General features: G+C 43.5%; 1 protein-coding gene across 4 annotated transcripts in view; it reads left to right on the top strand.

Moving 5' to 3' along the window:
- kidins220b (kinase D-interacting substrate 220b) overlaps window positions 1–23,510 on the top strand; it is a 34,387-nt gene that overhangs the window by 1,286 nt on the left and 9,591 nt on the right. Inside the window, exons 2-24 of one of the 4 annotated variants that reach the window (XM_057822832.1) lie at window positions 753–908; window positions 1,074–1,172; window positions 2,598–2,696; window positions 2,768–2,866; window positions 2,954–3,052; window positions 3,183–3,281; window positions 3,340–3,537; window positions 3,615–3,713; window positions 3,767–3,865; window positions 3,924–4,022; window positions 7,050–7,227; window positions 8,286–8,450; window positions 8,602–8,781; window positions 8,844–9,009; window positions 11,382–11,533; window positions 11,600–11,889; window positions 13,731–13,871; window positions 15,445–15,765; window positions 15,831–15,975; window positions 16,104–16,266; window positions 16,328–16,506; window positions 21,376–21,602; window positions 21,712–21,831. In XM_057822832.1, the coding sequence (XP_057678815.1) occupies window positions 777–908; window positions 1,074–1,172; window positions 2,598–2,696; window positions 2,768–2,866; window positions 2,954–3,052; window positions 3,183–3,281; window positions 3,340–3,537; window positions 3,615–3,713; window positions 3,767–3,865; window positions 3,924–4,022; window positions 7,050–7,227; window positions 8,286–8,450; window positions 8,602–8,781; window positions 8,844–9,009; window positions 11,382–11,533; window positions 11,600–11,889; window positions 13,731–13,871; window positions 15,445–15,765; window positions 15,831–15,975; window positions 16,104–16,266; window positions 16,328–16,506; window positions 21,376–21,602; window positions 21,712–21,831 (3,549 nt within the window). In that variant the 5' untranslated portion in view covers window positions 753–776. Of the gene's footprint in view, window positions 1–752; window positions 909–1,073; window positions 1,173–2,597; window positions 2,697–2,767; window positions 2,867–2,950; window positions 3,053–3,182; window positions 3,282–3,339; window positions 3,538–3,614; window positions 3,714–3,766; window positions 3,866–3,923; window positions 4,023–7,049; window positions 7,228–8,285; window positions 8,451–8,601; window positions 8,782–8,843; window positions 9,010–11,381; window positions 11,534–11,599; window positions 11,890–13,730; window positions 13,872–15,444; window positions 15,766–15,830; window positions 15,976–16,103; window positions 16,267–16,327; window positions 16,507–21,375; window positions 21,603–21,711; window positions 21,832–23,510 lie in introns of all 4 variants that reach the window. The other 3 variants (XM_057822831.1, XM_057822834.1, XM_057822833.1) reach the window with 3 other exon arrangements.

The raw sequence follows: 23,510 nt of genomic DNA, 5'->3' as shown, positions 1-23,510 counted from the left end.
ACACGATAACCGACAATATAAATATAATTTTTCAATGTACATTTACCTGAGTTTTTGAACACCTGGAGGTCAAAAATACTAGTGGTGGATTCAGCATAGGTTTGACTTTGACCTAACCAGATTTTAAATGATTACATGAACTTTATTATAATGAACAAAACAAAGACAAGAACAGTTCTGACTTCAAATAAAGTGCCCAAGTTTATATTTTCAAATAAATTTGAGTCAATCACAATCAATCAGTCAGTATCATTGAAGATGTGTTCCCCTGAACAATGAGCACGGAACTAAAACAAACCGAATGGTGCTTTGTCAGCTGATAAAACATTTGGTGCAACAGGAGAGGAGACTTGTGGTCATGGTCAGAAACAACTTTCTTAACCTGGCAATTATAGGACAGCAAGCCTATCAATAACCAAAATGCCTCTCAATTACTTGTAAACATAACACTGTAAAATACAAACATTTGCCAGTTGCCATAGTAATGTTCATCACTCAGTGATGGAAAAATACGGCCTCTAGAACAGTAACAAAACTTTGCATACTGGCAAAACAGGTGTCGAAACGAACAAACACATCCCAATCCACCAACACCGTGCCAAAAATATTATACTGTATATTAACTGGGCTATTAATAATGTTATCGGATTTATTGGGATGATGTCATAATTCTTATTATCGGTCCGATAATTATTGTGCACCTGTAGGTTCAGGTTGACGGTTGACGCCGCGTTTTGCTTGTCTGCCCGCAGAGGGCGCAGTGATAAGCCGCCATCATGGATACCACCACATCCATCAAGATGACCACTTTGGCCATCCAGAAGCTCTTTGGCCACGTGGAGGACGAGAACCTGACCGCGCTCAGAGACCACCTGGACCGCTTCAAGGAAGTGGACGGACGCAGCGACGTACGCTACCGCCGAGCTGACCCTACTAAGTTGACATTTTGATGTGATAAATTCGATTTCAATGTGTGTCGAATGTAAAAACATTGTGATATAGTTTAGCTTGATTTGTTGAATTATTGAATGTGATCAGATTAGTAGGGTTAAAGTGTTTTTTTTGCCAACTAGAACGGGCAGACGCCTCTGATGCTGGCGGCCGAGCAGGGCAGCTTGGACATCGTACAGGAGCTCATCCGGCGCGGCGCTAATGTCAACCTCGATGACGTGGTGAGTGAAACACCGGCGGCGCGTTAACCTTATTGAGAGGAATATACGAGTAGTGTTAATACAAAAGATTCTCACAAAAGTCGTGGGGGTGCCGGAGCCTATACCAGCTAACGGTGGGCGAGGTAAACTCTGAACTGGTTGCCAGCCAATCATGGTACAAACATACCATATATATGTAGAAAAATCAAAAAATGAAACTTTAAAAAAAAAAAAATTCTGTGGGCCTTGCAAAATCGGTTAAAATGGCCGGGAGCGAAGGGCCTTGCTCCGGTGAAAATGGCTGCGAGTGAATGAGTTAATATACAAAATATGGACGTATGGCTTGGATTGCATGTATGGGTTTCACAGTACACTGTGACAAATGGTGGGCCAAAAATATGGGCCCCTTTGCATTCTTTTGCTTAGGGCCCACAAATGGCCTGGGCCGGCCCTGGTTGATGGGGCCCGAGGGCCCACCCTGGATCCCTGGGTGGTGGCGATGGCCACATTGCTGGGCTGAGGGAGGAGGGATGGCCTGCACTGGCCCACGCAGCATCTCCAATCGCCTGCGGGACGATCACATGTTAGATGGGACTCATGCATGACTAGGTGAAATTAGGCACACTCAAGTAGGAAACCTCGGTGTCAGGATTAGCGAAGAGACAGCATAGAATAGGATGCCAACATACTCACACTCCCAAGGGATTCACACAAATACTGGGTTCTAGACCACACGGATGATTTAGGTACACTTAACCCTTTCAATCACTTATCTCTCAGACCCCCCCTCCTTCCTTGGTTATCAGGCCCCACACATGGTGTCAACTGGAAATACAACTAGCTAATGATAGCTCCAACATATTAATAGCAGGCGATTAATGTATTTCTTGTCGCTGTTTGTACTTTTTCTCTTTCTCCCTCTTTTCTTTTGTTCCTCCATAACCCCTTCCTGTTCGCTGCTTTCTCCTAATAAACGAGGTATGTTGAATGATCACATTGGATGTATGTCATACTCCTATGTGATATATTAAAAGTGTTCAGATCAATCGGACACTCAGATCTCCATTCTCTGTGTCAAGCAGCTGAGCAGGACGATTTAAAAAAAAAAAGAAATGACGAGACGCAGGCTTCGTAAAGTCAAAATTGCGTAAGTCGGGTCCGTCGTAACTCGTGGACGACCTGTACTTTTGGACTTTTTGGGTAGGTATTTTGTAGGGGTAATTAAAGGGTCAATTCCGACTTACGGAAATTCGAGTTACGTTGCCAGTGTAGGAACAGAACTTGTTCGTAACCCGCGGGCTAACTGTATATTTATTTTTTTCCGGATTTTCCCATTTTTATTGTTATTTTTCAAGTCAATTTTCAACATTTTGTTCTTTTTTTAATGTATTTATGCTTTTGTAATATACAGTACTGCATGAACGTTAAATTGCTCGTTCCGGTCAGGACTGCTGGTCGGCGCTGATCTCGGCCGCTAAAGAAGGTCACGTGGAGGTGGTGAAGGAGCTTCTGGAGAACAGCGCCTACATCGAGCACCGCGACGTGGTACGTCTCAGTCGCCCCGCCCGCTCGTGTCGCCTGCGGAGTGAGGCTCTGACGTGCCTTTTGCCCGTCAGGGAGGCTGGACGGCGCTCATGTGGGCTTCGTACAAGGGTCGCGTGGAAGTGGCCAGGGTTTTGCTGGAGCACGGCGCCAACCCCAACACCACCGGTCAGGTACGGATCAGGGAACGGACATCGGTCGCCGTCGCGAGATCGTCGACGTGACCTCTCCCTCCCTTTCTTCCCCCTGGCCCTCAGCAGTACAGCGTGTACCCCATTATCTGGGCGTCTGGACGAGGACACGCCGAGGTGGTGAAGCTCTTGTTGGACGGCGGCGCCAAAGTCAACTGTTCTGATAAGGTGACAAAGCCGCGCAAACGCCGTGTCGCTCTGTGTGTAGATTTCACGATGACCTGCAGTGACAAAACTCAACAGAAAAAGAGCGAAATATTTTATTTTCCCGACTTGAAATACGTTTGATTGTTGTCAGTACGGGACGACGTCTCTGATCTGGGCGGCGAGAAAAGGCCACTTGGATTGCGTTATGCACCTTCTGGAGAACGGCGCCGACGTGGACCAGGATGGAGCGGTAAGCACGAGCTCGGCTGACGACTGAGCGAGCGGCTGACGCCCCCGCCTACCGGCAGAACTCCATGACGGCGCTGATCGTGGCGGTGAAGGGCGGCTTCACCGAGGTGGTGAAGGAACTCCTCAAGAGGAACCCCAACGTCAACATGACAGACAAAGACGGCAACACGGCGCTGATGATCGCCGCCAAGGAAGGCTACACTGAAATCGTGCAGGACCTCCTGGACGCCGGGACCTACGTCAACATTCCCGACAGGGTGAGCGCTACCTCGCGCAGCAGGGTCGCCTCCCCGGACCGACCCGCCTGAACTCACCTGTCCGACGGCGCCCGCAGAGCGGCGACACGGTCTTGATCGGGGCGGTGAGGGGCGGTCACGTGGAGATCGTCAGAGCGCTGCTGCACAAGTACGCCGACATCGACATTAGAGGACAGGTGAGTGACGAGCGAGCTCGGCCAACTTTCGACGATGACGACTGTGTCTTTAGGAGAGCAAGACGGCGCTGTACTGGGCGGTGGAGAAAGGCAACGCCTCCACGGTGCGCGACATCCTGCAGTGTAACCCCGACACAGAGACGTGCACCAAGGTGAGACGCGTCAGCCAATCCGCCGGGCTCGACGGAAAGTTGACAAAGTCTGTTTCAGGACGGCGAGACGCCTCTGATCAAAGCCACCAAGATGAGGAGCATCGAAATCGTGGAGATGCTGCTGGACAAGGGCGCCAAAGTGTCGGCCGTCGACAAGGTCGGGAAACGGTCGGACATTGGCTCGTCAAACGTATCGAAATTGAAGTGTCGATATTTGACATCAAAAGAATTCATTCCCCCATCAGACGCACATTTAAATGAATATGATGTCATTCGATTGTGCTACCTTTGTGCTGCTATCCTTTTTAATATATTTACAATTCTTTTAGAGGTCAATCTGAGGTCAACAAGCCCCCCATTTTGATTAAAAATGGTCTCAATCGTTTGTGCTGTAAAACGTTTTGTTTGTGCAGCTATCATTTTGAGTGATTACGTCACACAGCCACTCATTTATTGCAAAAATGGAACAGAAATGAGTTTATGCTACGTTTGTGCTGCTATCGTTTTATAGATTGAGTAGGGCTGTCAAACGCTTAAAATTTTTAATCGAGTTAATCACAGCTGAAAAATTAATTAATCGTAATTAATCGCAATTCAAACCATCTATAAAATATGCCATATTTTTCTGTAAATTATTGTTGGAATGGAAAGATTTGACACAAGACGGATATATACATTCAACATACGGTACATAAGTACTGTATTTGTTTATTATAACAATAAATCAACAAGATGGCATTAACATTATCAACATTCTCTTAAAGTCATCCATGGATAGAAAGACTTGTAGTTCTTAAAAGATAAATGTTAGTACAAGTTATAGAAATTTTATATTAAAACCCCTCTTAATGTTTTTGTTTTAATAAAATTTGTAAAATTTTCAAACAAAAAATGAACTAGTAGCTCGCCATTGTTGATGTCGATAATGCTCATGGTGCTGAAACCCATAAAATCAGTCGCACCTAAGCGCCAGCAGAGGGCGACAAAACAGATGCCCCACTCAAACATATTAAAATGATAGTGCAGTGTAATGTCCACTTGTTACTTGTTTTTTTGGTGTTTGGCGCCCTCTGCTGGCGCTTGGGTCCAACTCATTTTATGGGTTAGTACCATGAGTGAGCATGGTGTAATTATTGACATCAACAATAGCGAGCTACTAGTTTAGTTTTTGATTGAAAATTTTACAAATTTTAATAAAACGAAAACATTAAGAGGGGCTTTAATATAAGATTTCTATAACTTGTGCTAATATTTATCTATTAAGAACTACAAGTCTTTCTATCCATGGATGACTTTAAGAGAATGTTGATAATGTTAATGCCATCTTGTTGATTTATTATTATAATAAACAAATACAGTACTTATGTACCGTATGTTGAATGTATATATCCGTCTCGTGTCTTATCTTTCCATTCCAACAATAATTTACAGAAAAATATGGCAAATTTTATAGATGGTTTGAATTGCGATTAATTAATTTTGAAGCTGTAATTAACTCGATTAAAAATTTTAATCGTTTGACAGCCCTAATTTTACCGTGATTAATTTAAAAAATTAATTACCGCCTGTTAACGCGATAATTTTGACAGCCCTAATATTGAGATGTTAATTTTGAGTGATGAAGTCAATCACAGCCCCTCCATCGCGGCTGAAGGAGCGTACCAACTCTCTCAATAACAGGGGTGTCTGAACAACAAGCGCAAATGTAGCACAGACGAATGGCACACGTTTGGGTCCATTTTGTAGGAAATATTTGGCTGCGGTCACATCATCACTCGAAATTAATATCTCTAGCCCCTCATTTACTGCAAAATCGATCCGAAGGGGGAACATTTGTTTGTGCTACGTCTGCGTTAGTTGTTGGGTCAACCCTCTGTTATTAAGAGAGTTAGTATGCTCGTTTAGCCGCAGGAATTACGGAAAATCTGCGTGTGACGGTGTTTTTTACAGCAGAAACGTAGCATAAACGAATGGCATCCGTTTGGGTCCATTTTGCTGTAAATGGGGGGTTTCGAGTCCCGTCATCACTCGAAATTTATATCCCAAGCCCCTAGTTACTGCAAAATGGATCCGAAGGGGTGCAATTTGTGCTACGTTTGCGCTAGTTGTTGGGACACCCCTCTATTATTAGAAGAGTTGGTACGCTCCTATAGCCGCGGGAGTAGGACACGTAAAAGCTCGAGTGATGTCATCACTTGAAATTAATATCTCAATGTCTATCAAATGATAAAATTCCAATTTTAAATTATTTTTGGTTGAATTTAAATTATATTTCACATCACTTAATTTGATACAAAACAATAAATGCAAGTCTGTTCTTGAAGCTCATGAAAAATTGTTTAGCATATAACGTGTTTTTTTCCCCTTTTTTTAAAAATTTAATTTATTTTTCAATTTATTTTTATTTTTGAATGTCTTAATATGTGAAAGAAAAAATGTTGATAAAGTTATGTTCTATGTGAACTATTTTTTCTGTATGGTTGTTATTTGCCGTATGTATGTTCTATTGTTAAAAAAAAAAAAAATCTTACCAGACGATAGCTGCACAAACAAAATTTAAGACAGCACAAACGAAGCATAAACGATTGACGCCATTTTTTAAAGATAAAAATAGGGGGCTGATTGACCTCAGATTGACCAATAATAGATTGTAAATATCTTAAAAATGAAAGCAGCACATATGATTGACATCATTTTTATGTAAATTTTTGTCTGATTGGCGGGGGCTAACTTCACTGAGGTAGTTTTGGTCACCAGAAAATTGTTGTCATGTGGGAAATTCGATGCATTTTTCTTTGTTAACCCTGCCATTGACAGCACTAAACGTCCAATTCATTATGTCTGGTAGGTCAAAAGTCGTTCGTTTGCCCCTCCCGGTCAAAATGAATTGGACGTCTGGTGCCGTCAATGGCACTGAAAGATGAGCATTCACGGCCAGATTCAATGAATTGTAATAATTTCATTTTAGGTACTCACGCGTCACTTCCATGTACATTTTGGGAAATTCTGTGGTCACATTTCCTGTTGATTTTTGAGTAATTGTTTTGTTGTTGTAAAAAATAATGACCGCCACTGAAAGAGTTTTAACATTTAATTTTATTGATGTAATGCTATCAAGCCCGTTTTTTTGGAGTATCGGTAAATGTTAGCATTGTGACAACAGTGCCTGTTTTGATTTGGCCAGAGAGGAGACACGCCACTGCACATCGCCATCCGGGGGCGGAGCCGGCGATTGGCCGAGCTGCTCCTGAGGAACCCCAAAGACGGCCGCCTGCTTTATCGGCCCAACAAGGCGGGCGAGACGCCCTACAACATCGACTGCAGCCACCAGAAGAGCATCCTCACGCAGATCTTTGGCGCGCGTACGTGAGCGTTTGCCCGCCTGCTGACGATGGCTCCTTTGCTTAGTGGCTAACTAGAGATGTCGATCGGGTCCGATCACATCATTTTCAAAGTATTGGAATCGGCAAAAAAATATCGGACATGCCTTTTTTTAATGTATATACATATATATTTTTTAATTAAATTGTTTTCTAATTGTATTTGACGTTACAGACATAATATGTTACACTCATCCAGAGTCTTTAGTTTAGGCTTAAGGTAGGGTTATCAAATTTATCCCGATAATGGCGGTAATTCATTTTTAAAAAAATGTATCACGTTAAAATATTTAACGCAATTAATGCATGCGCTGCACGACCCACTCACGCATTGTCGCGTGCAATCTATAATGGCGCCGTTTTGCCTATATATAGAGATAAAAGGCAGTGTAAAATGAGTAGAGTGAATTTTGGGAGCCTTTTTTTAATTGGCTAAAGCCTTACAATCCCTCTCCCTATGATTAGAAATATCACTTGAAGCAATGTGGGGAAGAAAGCTAGTAATTGATCTTTTTCTCAACGCTCTATGTTATTTCCCAACACAGAGAAGATATATCAATTGGTGCCAATACGCACAGTCATGGTTGCACTTCCCATCATGCATTTGGACATGGCTACAGCATCATTTACTGAAAGCTCAACAAATACAGTAGATGGCAATATTTAGTCACAATATACAAAGTCACATTTATCCCTTAAGAATTACAAGTCTTTCTATCCGTGGATCCCTCTCACAGAAAGAATGTTAATAATGTAAATGCCATCTTGAGGATTAATTGTCATAATAAACAAATACAGTACTTATGTACTGTATGTTGAATGTATATATTCGTCCGAGTTTTATTCATTTTTTTCTTAATGCATTGCCAAAATGTATATGATCGGGAATGATTGGAATTGAATCGGGAGGGGAAAAAAAGCAATCGGATCGGGAAATATGGGGATCGGCAGATACTCAAACTAAAACGATCGGGATCGGATTGGGAGCAAAAAAACATGATCGGAACAACCCTATGGCTAACCTTTCCTCCCTCCCGCAGGTCACCTGTCACCCACAGAGTCAGACGGCGACATGCTGGGCTACGACCTGTATAGCTCGGCCTTGGCCGACATCCTCAGCGAGCCCACCATGCGGCCCCCCATCTGCGTGGGTCTCTACGCGCAGTGGGGCAGCGGAAAGTCCTTCCTGCTCAAGAAGCTTGAGGGTGAGCGTGCCCGCTATCACCATATGTGGATAAAGAAAGATCGTATTTTTAGGTTGAACATGGATGGACGGAAGTAAAAAAAAAAAAAAAAAAAAAAAAATCATATTTCCAGTTCAAATGAAGTGAATTTTTAACAATTTTTGACATTCAGACGAGATGAAGACATTCGCGGGGCAACAGATGGAGCCGCTCCTGGGTTTGTCGTGGCTGGCAGCCATCTTGTCGTTGCTGGCATGCGGCACGGTGGCGCTGGCGCTGGGTGCGGCGTTGGACCCCAAGCTGGCCGCCGCCGTCTCGCTCAGCCTGCTGGCGCTGCTCTACGTCTTCTTCGGTGAGCGTCGACGGAAAGGGGGTGGGGGTCGTGATTTATCCCGTAACGCCCGCCGTTCGCAGTGGTGGTGTACTTCGGGGGCCGGCGGGAGGGGGACAACTGGAACTGGGCCTGGATCCTCAGCAACCGGCTGGCTCGTCACCTGGGCTACCTGGAGCTCCTCCTTAAGCTCGTCTTCGTCAACCCGCCGGAGCTTCCGGAGCAGAGCGCGCGGGCGCTGCCCGTCAGGTACTCGCCCTCCCCATGACGGGCATCAGTTTATATAAATCACTTTATAGTAGGGCATAGACTTTATAACCTATTGACATGACACAGGAAATGGGGCCGATCCGCAGGAGGCCTATTTTCAAAAACTTCAAATATTTTCAAAACCAAAGTTGCTACCGACCTAGAACCAAAACAGGCACCTACCTTAGCCATACATGAGTCTCCGTGAGCAGCGGCATCCAACAATTCAAAGTCGTTCCCTCATAAAATCCTGATTAATTATTTTTTATTTAAGTATTGCAAAACTTAAAATGGCTATAAACTTATCAGATTTTAAACTAGATGCACAAAAATCACCAAATGCAGAGATAATCACCTATATTTTGAGGATCAATAGCAATATTTAACATATCATATAAGTTATTGACCAAAATACCAACTTATTTTTCTTTTATTTACTGAATTTTTTCAACAGCTAATAAATCAATTTTCACATCAGAAACTTAATACTTGAGGAAAGCATGTAGAATAAATTATAATATATGAATAGATTACTAATAAATTCTAGATCACAACTTTTTATAGAATAGAATAGCCCTTTATTGTCATTATACAGTTGTACAATGAAATTGTGGAGCATTTCCCTTTGCAGTGCATGATAAGTTAAAATCTTAAAAGTGATTTGAAAGTATAAAATCTAAATAAACAAATATGAAATGCGAATGAGATAGCCCTATGTTCAGGCAGTGCAAATAATTGGAGTGAAGTAGCAGCAGTTTGACAGTTAAGGCTTTGGATATTGTAGATGAGTAAGTATTACACATAGAACATTGCACATAAATGAATATTGGACTATGCCTTGTGTTTGCCGGTCAGCTTCCTCGACTTGTACTTGTACTGTATTTATTTTACGTAAGTATGTGGCTCATCTTTAAGTTCACTGTGGCGCCACCTTTACAACAAGTCCACAGCAAAGAGCTTTTCACATTGAAATTCTTGTGAATAAATGCTTAAATCCCTGAATTCTTTATATTCACGTAAAACAGTCTCGATTCTCGGTTAAAAGCAAAAAAAAAAAAAAAAAAACAGGCAGTTTGAATTTACTTAAATCTCTCGAAGAATGATGCTAGTCTGTTAGCTCCTTGTTATTATAAGGGGGCTGCCACAATGGCTTTTCCATTCAAAATTCTTGTGAATAAATGCTTAAATCCAGGGCTGCAGCTATCGAATATTTTAGTAGTCGATTAATCGATGGACTAGTTAGTTCGAATAATCGAGTAATCGGATCAGGAACATGAAAAATTAAAATAACGGAGCTGAGCCTCAAACGGTATAAGTTTATTTTAAAAAATGAGGCTCTATGTAAAACAAAAGAACAATTGGCTAACTTACATAGAAAAAGTCTGCTAGCTTAAATGCTACAAAATGCTAAAGTTTTTTTTTTTTACAATGCTCTAAACAAATGGTTCAGACACATATTCCCACAAAAAAGCGGCTAAATATAACTATAAACTAAATTATGAATGCATTAAAAAACATTAGCTCAAACAAAAACTTAACTTACGTTGGTCTTAACAGGGAGCAGTTGGATTCAGCCATGTGAAAAGAGACAGACCAGAGGGCAGTGTATCCACCCTAATCAATAAAACTAAATGCAAACACTTTCAAAATAAACCATTACAACGCCACTTTAATTAAACGAATACTCGAGGCAACAAAATTTAATTTGAATATTTTTTTCTAATAGAGTACTCGAGTTAATCGTTGCAGCACTACTTAAATCACTGAATTCTTTGGAGATATGGACGTAAAACTGTCTCCATTCTTTGTTTAAAGAGCAAAATAGCGGACAGTTACACATCTATTTTACGTATTCATGTCGAAGAATGACGCCAATGCCTTAGCAGTTCGCATTCTCCCATTGATTTTTTTCACAACGTTTCAAAATGCATGCATGGTACGAAAAATATAATATTTGAATCCTCGAACAAATCACTCCTAAAACAATCCTTCCTGTTTGTATGTGCTACAGCTTTCGTAGTTCTTCCAAAATCCAAGCTAAAATCTGACATGAGTGTCTGCCGTCTTTGGCTGGCTATTTCTAAATGAAGCTCAGCCCCCTACGGTAAGGCATTGCGCAATGACGAAATGTCACGTCAATAGGTAATGAAGTCTGTGACACGTCCAATCCATTTGAAGCAGTGTACGACCAAGCTATGATAGTGATGACTTACATTTGCAATTATAGCTCAACATGCAGTAATTTAGGGAAAATTATTGTTATCGGCCAAAACCGCTCCTGTCGAAAGCCAGAAAATGCTATCGATAGCCTCTAGTTTTCAACAGATCTTTTTATCAGATGTCATTGAAAGCGCGCCGTCATGGCGCGGCAGGTTTCTGTTCACAGATTACAACCGACTGTCGAGCGTGGGCGGCGAGACATCCATGGCGGAAATGATCGCCACGCTGTCTGACGCCTGCGAGAGGGAGTTCGGCTTCCTCGCCACTCGGCTCTTCAGGGTCTTCAAAACGGACGAGACGCAAGGTACGTCCGCCCGGGGTGAGGGATGCCAAAAACCCGCCGCGAGCGCTCGCTTTGCTTTGCGCGCAGGAAAGAGCAAGTGGAAGAAGACGTGCTGCGTCCCGTCCTTCGCGCTCTTCGCGCTGGTGTCGGCCTGCCTGGCGAGCGGCCTGGCGCTGATGGCCGTCTTCGGGCCGGGCGGCGACAACCCCACGGTGGACGGCGTCCTGATGGCGCTGGGCGGCGTGGTGGGCGCAGCCCTCCTGCTCAACTGCCGCACCTGGTGGCGGGTGTCCGACTCGGTGCTCAACTCGCAGAGGAAGCGGCTGCACGGCGCCGCCAACAAGATGCACAAGCTCAAGAGCGAAGGCTTCATGAAGGTCGGCGGAAGAGCTGCTTTTTTTATTTTCATTTTCTTTTTTGATTACTAATACAATACGGATCAGTACTCACTAAAAAACGCCCCGATCCGTTTGAAATGAGAGGGAGCGTTCATTCGCGGCCAACCCTCATACATAAAATGGATTGGATGTCTAGAGTAGGGCTGCAGCTATCAATTATTTTAGTAGTCGATTAATCTATTAGTTAGTTAGTTCGAATAAGAACATTTAATGAGTTGCGGAATCCATATTAGGAAATGTAAAACAGAAGGGTCAACAACAGTCAAGTGAGTATGCAAGTAATACAGTGGGGCAAACAAGTATTTAGTCAACCACTAATTGTGCAAGTTCTCCCACTTGAAAGTATTAGAGAGGCCTGTAATTGTCAACATGGGTAAACCTCAACCATGAGAGACAGAATGTGGAAAGAAAATCACATTGTTTAATTTTTAAAGAATTTATTTGCAAATCATGGTGGAAAATAAGTATTTGGTCTATACCAAAAGTTCATCTCAATACTTTGAGATGTACCCTTTGTTGGCAATAACGGAGGCCAAACGTTTTCTGTAACTCTTCACAACCTTTTCATACACCGTTGCTGGTATTTTGGCCCATTCCTCCATGCAGATCTCCTCTAGAGCAGTGATGTTTTGGGGCTGTCGTTGGGCAACATGGACTTTCAACTCCTTCCTCACCCCGTGGCGTCAAAATGACAACAAGAACAGGGAGCAAAAATCCCAGAACCACACGGGACGACCTAGTGAATGACCTACAGAGAGCTGGGACCAAAGTAACAAAGGCTACTATCAGTAACACAATGCGCCGCCAGGGACTCACAAATCCTGCACTGCCAGACGTGTCCCCCTGATGTAGAAAGTACACATCCAGGCCCGTCTGCGGTTCGCTAGAGAGCATTTGAATGATTCAGAAGAGGATTGGGAGAATGTGTTATGGTCAGATGAAACCAAAATATAACTTTTAGGTAGAAACACAGGTTCCCTTGTTTGGAGGATAAAGAATACTGAATTGCACCATACCCTCTGTGAAGCAGGGGGTATGAAACATCATGATTTGGGGCTGACCAGGACGACTGATCTGTGTAAAGGAAAGAATGAATGGGGCCATGTATCGAGAGATTTTGAGTGAAAATCTCCTTCCATCAACAATGGCATTGAAGATGAGACGTGGCTGGGTCTTTCAGCATGACAATGATCCCAAACACACAGCCAGGGCAACAAAGGAGTGGCTTCGTAAGAAGCATTTCAAGGTCCTTGAGTGGCCTAGCCACTCTCCAGGTCTCAACCCCATAGAAAATCGACAGAGGGAGTTGAAAGTCCATGTTGCCCAACGACGGCCCCAAAACATCACTGCTCTAGAGGAGATCTGCATAGAGAAATGGGCCAAAATACCAGCAACAGTGTGTGAAAAGCTTGTGAAGAGTTACAGAAAATGTTTGGCCTCCGTTATTGCCAACAAAGGGTACATACCAAAGTACTGAGATTAACTTTTGGTATTGACCAAATACTTATTTTCCACCATGATTTGCAAATAAATTCTTTAAAAATCAAAAAATGTAATTGTCTGTTTTTATTTTTCCACATTCTGTCGCTCATGGTTGAGGTTTACCCATGTTGACAATTACAGGCCTCTCTAATACTTTCAAGTGGGAGAACTTGCACAATTAGTGGTTGACTAAATACTTGTTTGCCCCACTGTAAATTGTAAATATTTTCTCAAAACCACAGGAAAAACTCGCTACAGTTAGCGGAATCGGGAGTATCAGCACAAAACTATGAATAACTCACTTCCCCGATAAAGACTGAAGCGGGCGTTTGTTTCAGGTTCTGAAGAGCGAAGTGGAGCTAATGGCCAAGATGGCCAAGACCATTGACGGCTTCACTCAACAGCAGACCCGCTTGGCTGTGGTCATCGACAGCTTGGACTCGTGTGAGCAAGATAAAGTACTGCAGATGCTGGATACGGTGAGAACGCTCAAGGGTTAGCAAACCCTAACCCTATATTTCTGTATAGAATCACCATCAAATGTGATCTGATCTTTGTCAGAATCACACAGATGAAAATACAGTGTCTGCTTTAACAAAAAACACCCATACATTTCTATGTTTTCATGTTTTAATGAGGATATCATGCAAACAATGACAGAAGGGAGAAAAAATAAGTAAGTGAACCCTCTGCCTAAGGAGACTTAAAGAGCAATTGAAACCAATTTTTACCAAACAATTGAAGTCAATCAACGAGTGGTTTAAAGCTGCCCTGCCCACTATAAAACACAAACCTAGTAAGAAATGTCTTGATTAGAAGCATTGTTTGATCTCTGATGTGCATCATGGCTCGGTCAAAATATTTTTCTGAAGACCTACGATCAAGGGTTGTTGATTTGTATAAAGCTGGGAAAGGATACGAAACCATCTCTAAAAGTCTGGACATTCATCAATCGTCAGAGAAGTTGTCTACAAATGGAGAGAGTTTGGCACTGTTGCTTCTCTCCCAAGGAGTGGCCGTCCATCAAAGAGTGGCACCAAGAGTTCAGCACAGAATATTCTGAGAGGTAAAAAAGAACACTAGAGTATCTGCTAAGGAATTACAGAAACCACTGGCACAGTCCAATATCTCAACTATGTGTAAAACTATAGCCAAGAATGGTGTTGATGGGAGGACTCCATGGAGGAAGCCACTGCTGTCTAAAAAAAAAAACATTGTTGCTCGTTTAATGTTTGCAAATAGGCACTTGGAGACTCCACAGAAGTTATTTTGTGGATTGATGAAAGCAAAGTTGAATTGTTTGGGAGTAACACACAATTTCATGTGTGGAGGAAAAATGGAACAGCTTACCAACATCAACACGTCATCTCCACCGTGAAGCATGGTGGGGGAGCATCACGATTTGGGGCTGTTTTGCTGACTCAGGGCCTGGACTACTTGCAATCATTAATGGAAGAATGAATTCAAAAGTTTTTCAGGAAAAGCCGAGGTTGTCTGACAGACAGTTGAAGCTAAAAAGAGGATGGATGCTGCAACAAGACAATGATCCAAAACACAGAAGTAAATCAACTTCAGAAGAACAAAAGACATGTTCTGGAGTGGCCAGTCAAAATCCAGACTTCAACCCCATTGAGATGCTGTGGCATGACCTAAAGTCAGCAATTCATTGCAGACATCTGACTGAACTAGAGCAGTTTTGTTGAGAAGAATGGGCCAAGATGAGTCCTGATCGATGTGCCTGACTGATCTGCAGCTACAGAAAGCGTCTGGTTGAAGTTACTGCTGCCAAATGGGGGGTCCACAAAATATTAAATGTGATGGTTCACTTAATTATTTTCCCTCTTCTGTCATTGTTTGCATACTATCCTCATTAAAATATGAAAACCTCTAAATGTTTGGGTGGTTTTAGTTAAAGCAGACACTGTGTTTTCATCTGTGTGATTTTGACAAAGATCAGATCACATTTGAAGGTTATTTTTTGCAGAAATGTGAGAAATTCCAAGAGGTTCAGATCATTTTTCATGAATATTCACCTGGCGGGTGCTCCGGCAGGTGCGCGTCCTGTTCTCCAAAGGTCCCTTCATCGCCATCTTCGCCAGCGACCCACACATTATCATCAAGGCCATCAACCAGAACCTCAACAGCGTCCTGCGCGACTTTGTCAACGGCCACGACTACATGAGGAACATCGTCCACTTGCCCGTCTTCCTCAACAGCAGAGGTCTGTCCTGCGCCAGGAAAATGGGCGCTTCCGCCGGCGCGCCCGCCAACGGTGACGCCGAGGGGTGGCACGAGGAACTGGACAGGAAGTTGTCGCAGCACAGCTTGGGAGAACTCACCAAATTGGGCAGCAAGAGCACGCTCAACCGCCGAGTATGTCGCTGGCGAGCCAAAATGCAAAACCGGCTGGGAAAATGATGGCTTTTTGGCATCCACAGGACACGTACCGGCGACGCCAAGTCCAGCGCTCAGCGACCCGTCAGATGTCGTTCGATTTGACCAAGCTGATGGTGGCCGAAGACTGGTTCGCCGACATCAGCCCGCAGAGCATGAGGAGACTCCTCAACATCGTCTCGGTCACGGGTCGGTCGCCGTCATTTAAATTTACAGCAGAAGGATGATTGCACATCAAAGAGTGGGTAAACGTTTGACAAAATGGATCAAAGTGAGCTTTTTTTTTTTTTTTTTTTTTTTGGTTGTGTCCAAAACAGGTCGTCTGCTGCGAGCCAATCAGATCTCATTCAATTGGGACCGCCTGGCGTCGTGGATCAACCTGACGGAACAGTGGCCGTACCGCACGTCCTGGCTGATCCTCTACCTGGAGGAAAGCGAAGGTGTTCCTGACCAGGCCACGCTCAAACACGTATACGAAAGGTGAGACCCGTCACCCGCGCGCTCGCCCGCATTCGGGCTGACGTTCGCCTTCCGGGTCCAGGGTGCTGGCGAGCATCCCGAGCACCAAAGACGTGGAACCTCTGCTGGAGATCGACGGCGACGTGCGCGCCTTCGAAGTCTTCCTGTCGTCGCGCGCGCCCGTCTTGACCGCCAGGGACATTCGCACTTTCCTGCCTTGCACCGTCAACCTGGACCCCAAACTGCGGGAAATCATAGCTGGTGAGAGCCGCGTCCTTTCATCTTTCGTCTTTGTCAAAAGGGATTGGACACCTAGCGCTGTCAATGGCAGATATGAGTCTCAAAAGAGAGGCTTTGCACAATGTCATTCCATTTGGATAAGTTGTCAATTAGACCTTTAGCGTCAAATACAAGGCCCATGGGCCAAAAGTGGCCCGCCAGGGGGGGCAATACTGCCCCCTGACGGGGATTGTGGTAACGCATTCATACTGTGCATTAGGAATGGGAATTGATTCTTATAGAGAACCGGTTCCACGTGTATCAATTCCATAGAATCGTTTGGCAGATTATTTAACAATGCTCTTATAGATTCCTAACAGTACAATCAATGTCACGGAATTGGCACATGATACACACTGAAAAGCAAGCAAGTGCCACAACATGAATACTCACATTGTAACCACCTACCTAGAGTACCAGGAGGTGTCGCCGAGTAGTAATGCAGTGGTATTCACAGGCCAAGTCATTATTCATGAGACTACTTAAAGAAATTGTGATTTTTCCCAAAAAGTTTTAATGGGTCCATCGTAGTCCTCGTCGAATACTCTATAAGAAAAATATAACATATATGCATCTAAAATAATCCTAAACGATTTTATCAGCAATTTTAATACTCCTATTAGAAAGATTTCATGGGCATGCGTTTGTTCCAATAGCAGCCAGTCAGTTTTCTGTTATTGTCCTACGTCACGCGCGCAGCGTATTCTGGGACCGAAAATAGGTGTAAGGTGCGCAATTCGAGCAGACTGCCACCTGTTAGTGGAATTATGAATTTTTGTGAGTCCATGAACGAATGTAAGTATTTCCTCTTCATGTCATAAAGTTCTTATGATGAATTAGAGCCGCTATCAGCGTGACCGTTTCGTGTTTTTACTGTCGGTTGGTTGCTCCGCTCGTCCTCGCTGCGTGGACGAGAGCGTTGTTTACATTACATTCGCGTTGCACATTTGTGTTAAGAGGGAATGTGTTAGATTAGCATCTTAAGATGATGTTATACATCCATATGAGTGTACAGTGCTTCGTTTTCGCCACTTTTATGGCCAAGATGACCGAACGTGCATGCAGCGTGCTTCCGGCTTGTGCGCGCGCACTCGCCCGCCGCCCCCTTTGTGTTCATTACACTGCGAGTCATGTATGTGTGTTATTAACTGCTTTACAGTCAATTTGCATTGTTTATTGCATCAGCACTAATTTTCTTTCCTTTCAGAACCACACATACTAGTATATCCACACATTCCAGTCTTTCACTCACATGCAAATACATCAACGTCTTTCCACGCATGCTCCCACCTGCTCATTGAGTGATTCTCATATCAAGTGCCTTTGCCTGTATATAGTTGTGCAACTCCACTCTCCGCTCCTTGTGTTCTAAACGACACCGCGAGGCGAATGAACCATAAAACATATTGAACCCAGAACCTCATACAGTCCATTAGTCCAAATTAGAATCGATAAGAGAATCGATAAAGAATCGAATCGTTAAGCAATATCGATAATGGAATCGGAATCGTAAAAATCTTATCAATTCCCATCCCTACTGTGGATACAAAATCACGAGCGTTTATTTTGACATAAGCCTGTTGCAATATGCAATAAGTGTATTAACTCATTCAATCCCAGCCATTTTCACCGTAGCAAGGCCCTTCGCTCCCGGCCATTTTACTGGATTTTGACTGATTTTGCAAGGCCCACAGAAAATTCTGTTCTGCTGCTATATAAACATCGAGCCCACCAAAAGAAAGATTAGACTCTCTTCTTTCAGCAGGAAAAAAAAGTTAGTTCATATCTTTTTCCATTCGTTAGAAATCAGCATTAGAACATAGCTTAGTTTGAGTAATTTTTCAATTTCTGATGAAAACACAGAGAAATTGAGCTTTTTGTGAAAGTATACATTTCAAACATAACTTTGACTTTAACACAGCTATTTTTTGCTTTAGTGACATCCCAAACATCTGAATAATTTTCCCTTTTACAAAATAATATAAACAACAAGACAAATAGAGCTTTTGATAGCAAAGTAACAATTTATTTACCCATAACTAACTGAGAGATGACGCTGTTGTGGCCGCGACAGCCGGATAAACTTTTCCCTCATTGCTGCCTGTCTCATAAAGATGAATGTTTTTTTGAGTCTCTGCGGGCTCTGCTCGCGAGCAGCACGGACTCAACGGCATCATCCGCTGCACTGGTGGTCCTGGTCGTTCTGCTCGGTCATCCAACGCTTGGCATCCCGGGCGTTCTACCGGTTGTTCTGCTGGGTCGTCCGCCGCCTGGCATCCATTCGGTCGTCTTCCACCGGTGCCCCAGCCGTGCGACCGGGCTGTTCGTTGCATTGAATCGGGTGCTTGAGTGTTGCTGGGGTCGCACACAGGAGGCATGCTGGGTCCTTTCCAAACCATTGTTGCAGGTTTACGGGAGATGGTAGCACATCATACGTTACACAAAACTTACAGTGCCTTGCAAAAGTATTCGGCCCCCTTGAACCTTGCAACCTTTCGCCACATTTCAGGCTTCAAACATAAAGATATAAAATTTTAATTTTTTGTCAAGAATCAACAACAAGTGGGACACAATCGTGAAGTGGAACAAAATTTATTGGATAATGTAAACTTTTTTAACAAATAAAAAACTGAAAAGTGGGGCGTGCAATATTATTCGGCCCCCTTGCGTTAATACTTTGTAGCGCCACCTTTTGCTCCAATTACAGCGGCAAGTCGCTTGGGGTATGTTTCTATCAGTTTTGCACATCGAGAGACTGACATTCTTGCCCATTCTTCCTTGCAAAACAGCTCGAGCTCAGTGAGGTTGGATGGAGAGTGTTTGTGAACAGCAGTCTTCAGCTCTTTCCACAGATTCTCCATTGGATTCAGGTCTGGACTTTGACTTGGCCATTCTAACACCTGGATACGTTTATTTTTGAACCATTCCATTGTAGATTTGGCTTTATGTTTTGGATCATTGTCCTGTTGGACGATAAATCTCCGTCCCAGTCTCAGGTCTTGTGCAGATACCAACGGGTTTTTTTCCAGAATGTTCCTGTATGTGGCTGCATCCATCTTCCCGTCAATTTTAACCATCTTCCCTGTCCCAGCTGAAGAAAAGCAGGCCCAAACCATGATGCTGCCACCACCATGTTTGACAGTGGGAATGGTGTGTTCAGGGTGATGAGCTGTGTTGCTTTTACGCCAAACGTATCGTTTTGCATTGTGGCCAAAAAGTTCAATTTTGGTTTCATCTGACCAGAGCACCTTCTTCCACATGTTTGGTGTGTCTCGTGGCAAACTTTAAACGAGACTTTTTATGGATATCTTTGAGAAATGGCTTTCTTCTTGCCACTCTTCCATAAAGGCCAGATTTGTGCAGGCTATGAACAGACTCTCCCACCTCAGCTGTAGATCTCTGCAGTTCATCCAGAGTGATCATGGGCCTCTTAGCTGCATCTCTGATCAGTTTTCTCCTTGTTTGAGAAGAAAGTTTGGAAGGACGGCCGGGTCTTGGTAGATTTGCAGTGGTCTGATGCTCCTTCCATTTCAATATGATGGCTTGCACAGTGCTCCTTGAGATGTTTAAAGCTTGGGAAATCTTTTTGTATCCAAATCCGGCTTTAAACTTCTCCACAACAGTATCTCGGACCTGCCTGGTGTGTTCCTTGGTTTTCATAATGCTCTCTGCACTTTAAACAGAACCCTGAGACTATCACAGAGCAGGTGCATTTATACGGAGACTTGATTACACACAGGTGGATTCTATTTATCATCATCGGTCATTTAGGACAACATTGGATCATTCAGCGATCCTCACTGAACTTCTGGAGTGAGTTTGCTGCACTGAAAGTAAAGGGGCCGAATAATATTGCACGCCCCACTTTTCAGTTTTTTATTTGTTAAAAAAGTTGAAATTATCCAATAAATGTTGTTCCACTTCACGATTGTGTCCCACTTGTTGTTGATTCTTGACAAAAAAATTAAATTTCATATCTTTATGTTTGAAGCCTGAAATGTGGCGAAAGGTTGCAAGATTCAAGGGGGCCGAATACTTTTGCAAGGCACTGTACCTGAGAACGATTTGGAAGAATGTTCTCTGATCAGATGAGACAAAAGTAGAGCTTTTTTGGGAAAAGGCATCAACATAGAGTTTACAGGAAGAAAACCAAGGCATCCAAAGAAAAAAAACACGGTCCCCACAGTCAAACATAGCGAAGCTTCCCTGATGTTTTGGGGTTGCTTGGCTACCTCTGGCACTGGACTGCTTGACCGTGTGCATGGAATAATGAAGTCTGAAGACTACCAACGAATTTTGCAGGGCCCACCTGGACAATGACCCAAAACACACTTCAAAAAGCACTAGAAAATGGTTTGAGAGAAAGCACAGGAGACTTCTAAAGTGAGTCTCGACCTGAAATCCCATAGAATACCTGTGGAAAGATCTGAAAATGGCACCCTTCAAATCCTAGAATCTTGGAGCAGTTGGCCAAAGAAAATTGGTGTAAAATTCCAGCAGAGCATTGTAAGAAACTCATTGATGGATACCGGAAGCGGTTGTTCGCAGTTATTTTGTGTGAAGGTTGTGCTACCAAGTATTAGGCTGAGGGTGCCAATACTTTTGTCTGACCCATTTTTCGAGTTTTGTGTAAAACGATCATGATTTTTTTTTTCATTCTCTTCTGTGTTTGAAGTTGTTGTTGTGTTTGAAATGAAGATATTACTACCAAAGCATTTGTAATTGCAGTCATTTTCTGAGAGAAATTAAGCATTATCTGACAGAATTGCAGGGGTGCCAATACTTTTGGCCAGCAATGTACTTTGGCGCCTGTGTTGTCATTCTTCCTTCTGTGTGTGAATCTTTTGGCAGACGTCCGCGCGGCCCGCGAGCAAGTGGGACTGGGCGAGGCGGTCTACCCGATCACGCGGGAGGGCCGGCCCCGCCCCGTGTCCGCGTACAGTCAGGTGTCGTCGGCGTGCTCGCCGTCGACCTCCTTCGGCGGACCCTTCGACCCCCCGCCGGGGGGTGTGGTCTCGCCGCCTCACAGCGGGTACTACAGCGGCATGTCCGGACCTCGACACCCCTTCTACAACAGGGTGAGTCCGCTTCGCCGTCCGCTCCTGTCCGCTCGGCCAATTTTTCGCTTCCCATCCATAGTCGGTGTTTCATTTGCATTGTTGACTGTATTTTTGTTTTCTACCTCAGCCATATTTCCCCCCTCACTACCACCACCACCACCTTCACCAGCCGCTACGCGCGCCGGCGGCAGTCTACCCATCACACTTCCATCCTTGCACGCTCGTTAGAAGCGCCGCACACCGAAGAGTGAGTACCGCCACATTAGGCGCGGTCGCTCTTGTCCCGTCATGCCGACACCAAAAGGCTCTTGTAGGATGGTAAATGTTGAAACGTGAATGCTGCAATCAGGGCAAAAATAATGAAGGGGAGAGTTTATTATAGTGTCGCACCGATTGATACTAACACCAAAATAACATCATTGGTATCAGCGAGTAGCGAGAAATAACGTCCCGAGGCTGCACTGAGATCGCCCTACCCGAGATGGCCACCAGAGGTGAATAAAGGAGCGCTTTTCACCTCTTCCCAAGATGACGATAGACAACCCATCATCCTTCTGATGTCAATTTCAATGAGTGATACCCATAACAGAGGGATGAATGAACTAGTGCCGCAACGATTAATCGATTAACTCCAGTATTCGATTAGAAGAAAAGATAAGAAATAAATGTTGCTGCTTCAAGGATTGGTTTAATTAAAATGGCGTTGTAATGGTTTATTTTGAAAGTGTTTGCATTTAGTTTTACTGATTTGGGTGGATACACTGCCCTCTAGTCTGCCTCATTTCACATGGCAGAATCCAGCTGCTCCATGTTAAGACCAACATAAGTTAAGTTTTTGTTTTAGCTAATGTTTTTAATGCATTCGTGATTTAATCTAGCGGTATAGTCAGCCGTTATTTGTGGGAATATGTGTCCGAACCATTTGTTAAGAGCATTTTTGGGGAAAAAAAAACAAAGTTAACGTTTTAATAGCATTTAAGCTAGCAAACTTTTGCAATGTAAGTTAGCCAACTGTTCTTTTGTTGTGCATAGATCCTTATTTATTTTTTATACTGTTTGAGGCTCAGCTCAGGTATTTTGATTTTTCATGTTCCTTATCCGATTACTCAATTATTCAAACTAACTAGTTCCTCAATTAATCGACTACTGAAATAATCGATAGCTGCAGCCCTAGAATGGATGCTATCTTTGTCAGGGATGTCCCTCGGGCTGATTTTCAGTGTGGGATTGGGACTCGGTATCGGCAGATTCTCAAAATCATGTGACCTGGACACGGGTGAAAAAATATGCGATCGGGACATCCCTTTTCTTTGTCAATGGAAGAGTTAAAGTGCCTATGACAGGATAAAAAAGTCTTAAATAGCATTATCATGTGAATTAGAATCATATTTTGAGACGATTCGACTATATACAAGAATTTGGCAAAGCGCAGATGACGAGAAATTAGTCTTTTAATCTACTGTTTAGCCACACCTTTCATTATAGCGCTCGAGCGTACCCAGCTGGAGGATGACGTCGGCAGGGTCATGGTTTCATCTGATTTAGAATTCAGCCCATTGAGGGGGAATTATTCAGAACGAGGAAAATGCGACGAAGAGAGCCGCAAAATGTCATTGTTTCAATCTCTCTACTCCAATGTTTTTACAGGATATTCTTTTTATCCAAATATTTTTCCCCAATTGTTAAATAAATGGCATGGTCGTGACAAATAACAGTCTTGTGCTAAATGGAAGATATGAAATATTCAAAATGCATGTATTCATTACGACAGGGCAAAATTACTCCATAATGGTCAAAACTGTCGACTTCTTGCACCTTTATGTCACTGGAGTTAGTCCGGCTTTTGCCATTTCCCTGCCCTGGCTTCGGAGAGCGTAAACAAACCAGGAGCCGTGACAGCTAGCCGACACGCTAACCTGAACGTAG

This window comes from Corythoichthys intestinalis, chromosome 19, assembly GCF_030265065.1.
Source record: "Corythoichthys intestinalis isolate RoL2023-P3 chromosome 19, ASM3026506v1, whole genome shotgun sequence".
In the NCBI taxonomy this organism is placed as follows: Eukaryota; Metazoa; Chordata; class Actinopteri; order Syngnathiformes; family Syngnathidae; genus Corythoichthys; species Corythoichthys intestinalis.
This window is presented reverse-complemented; position numbering and strand designations above follow the sequence as displayed.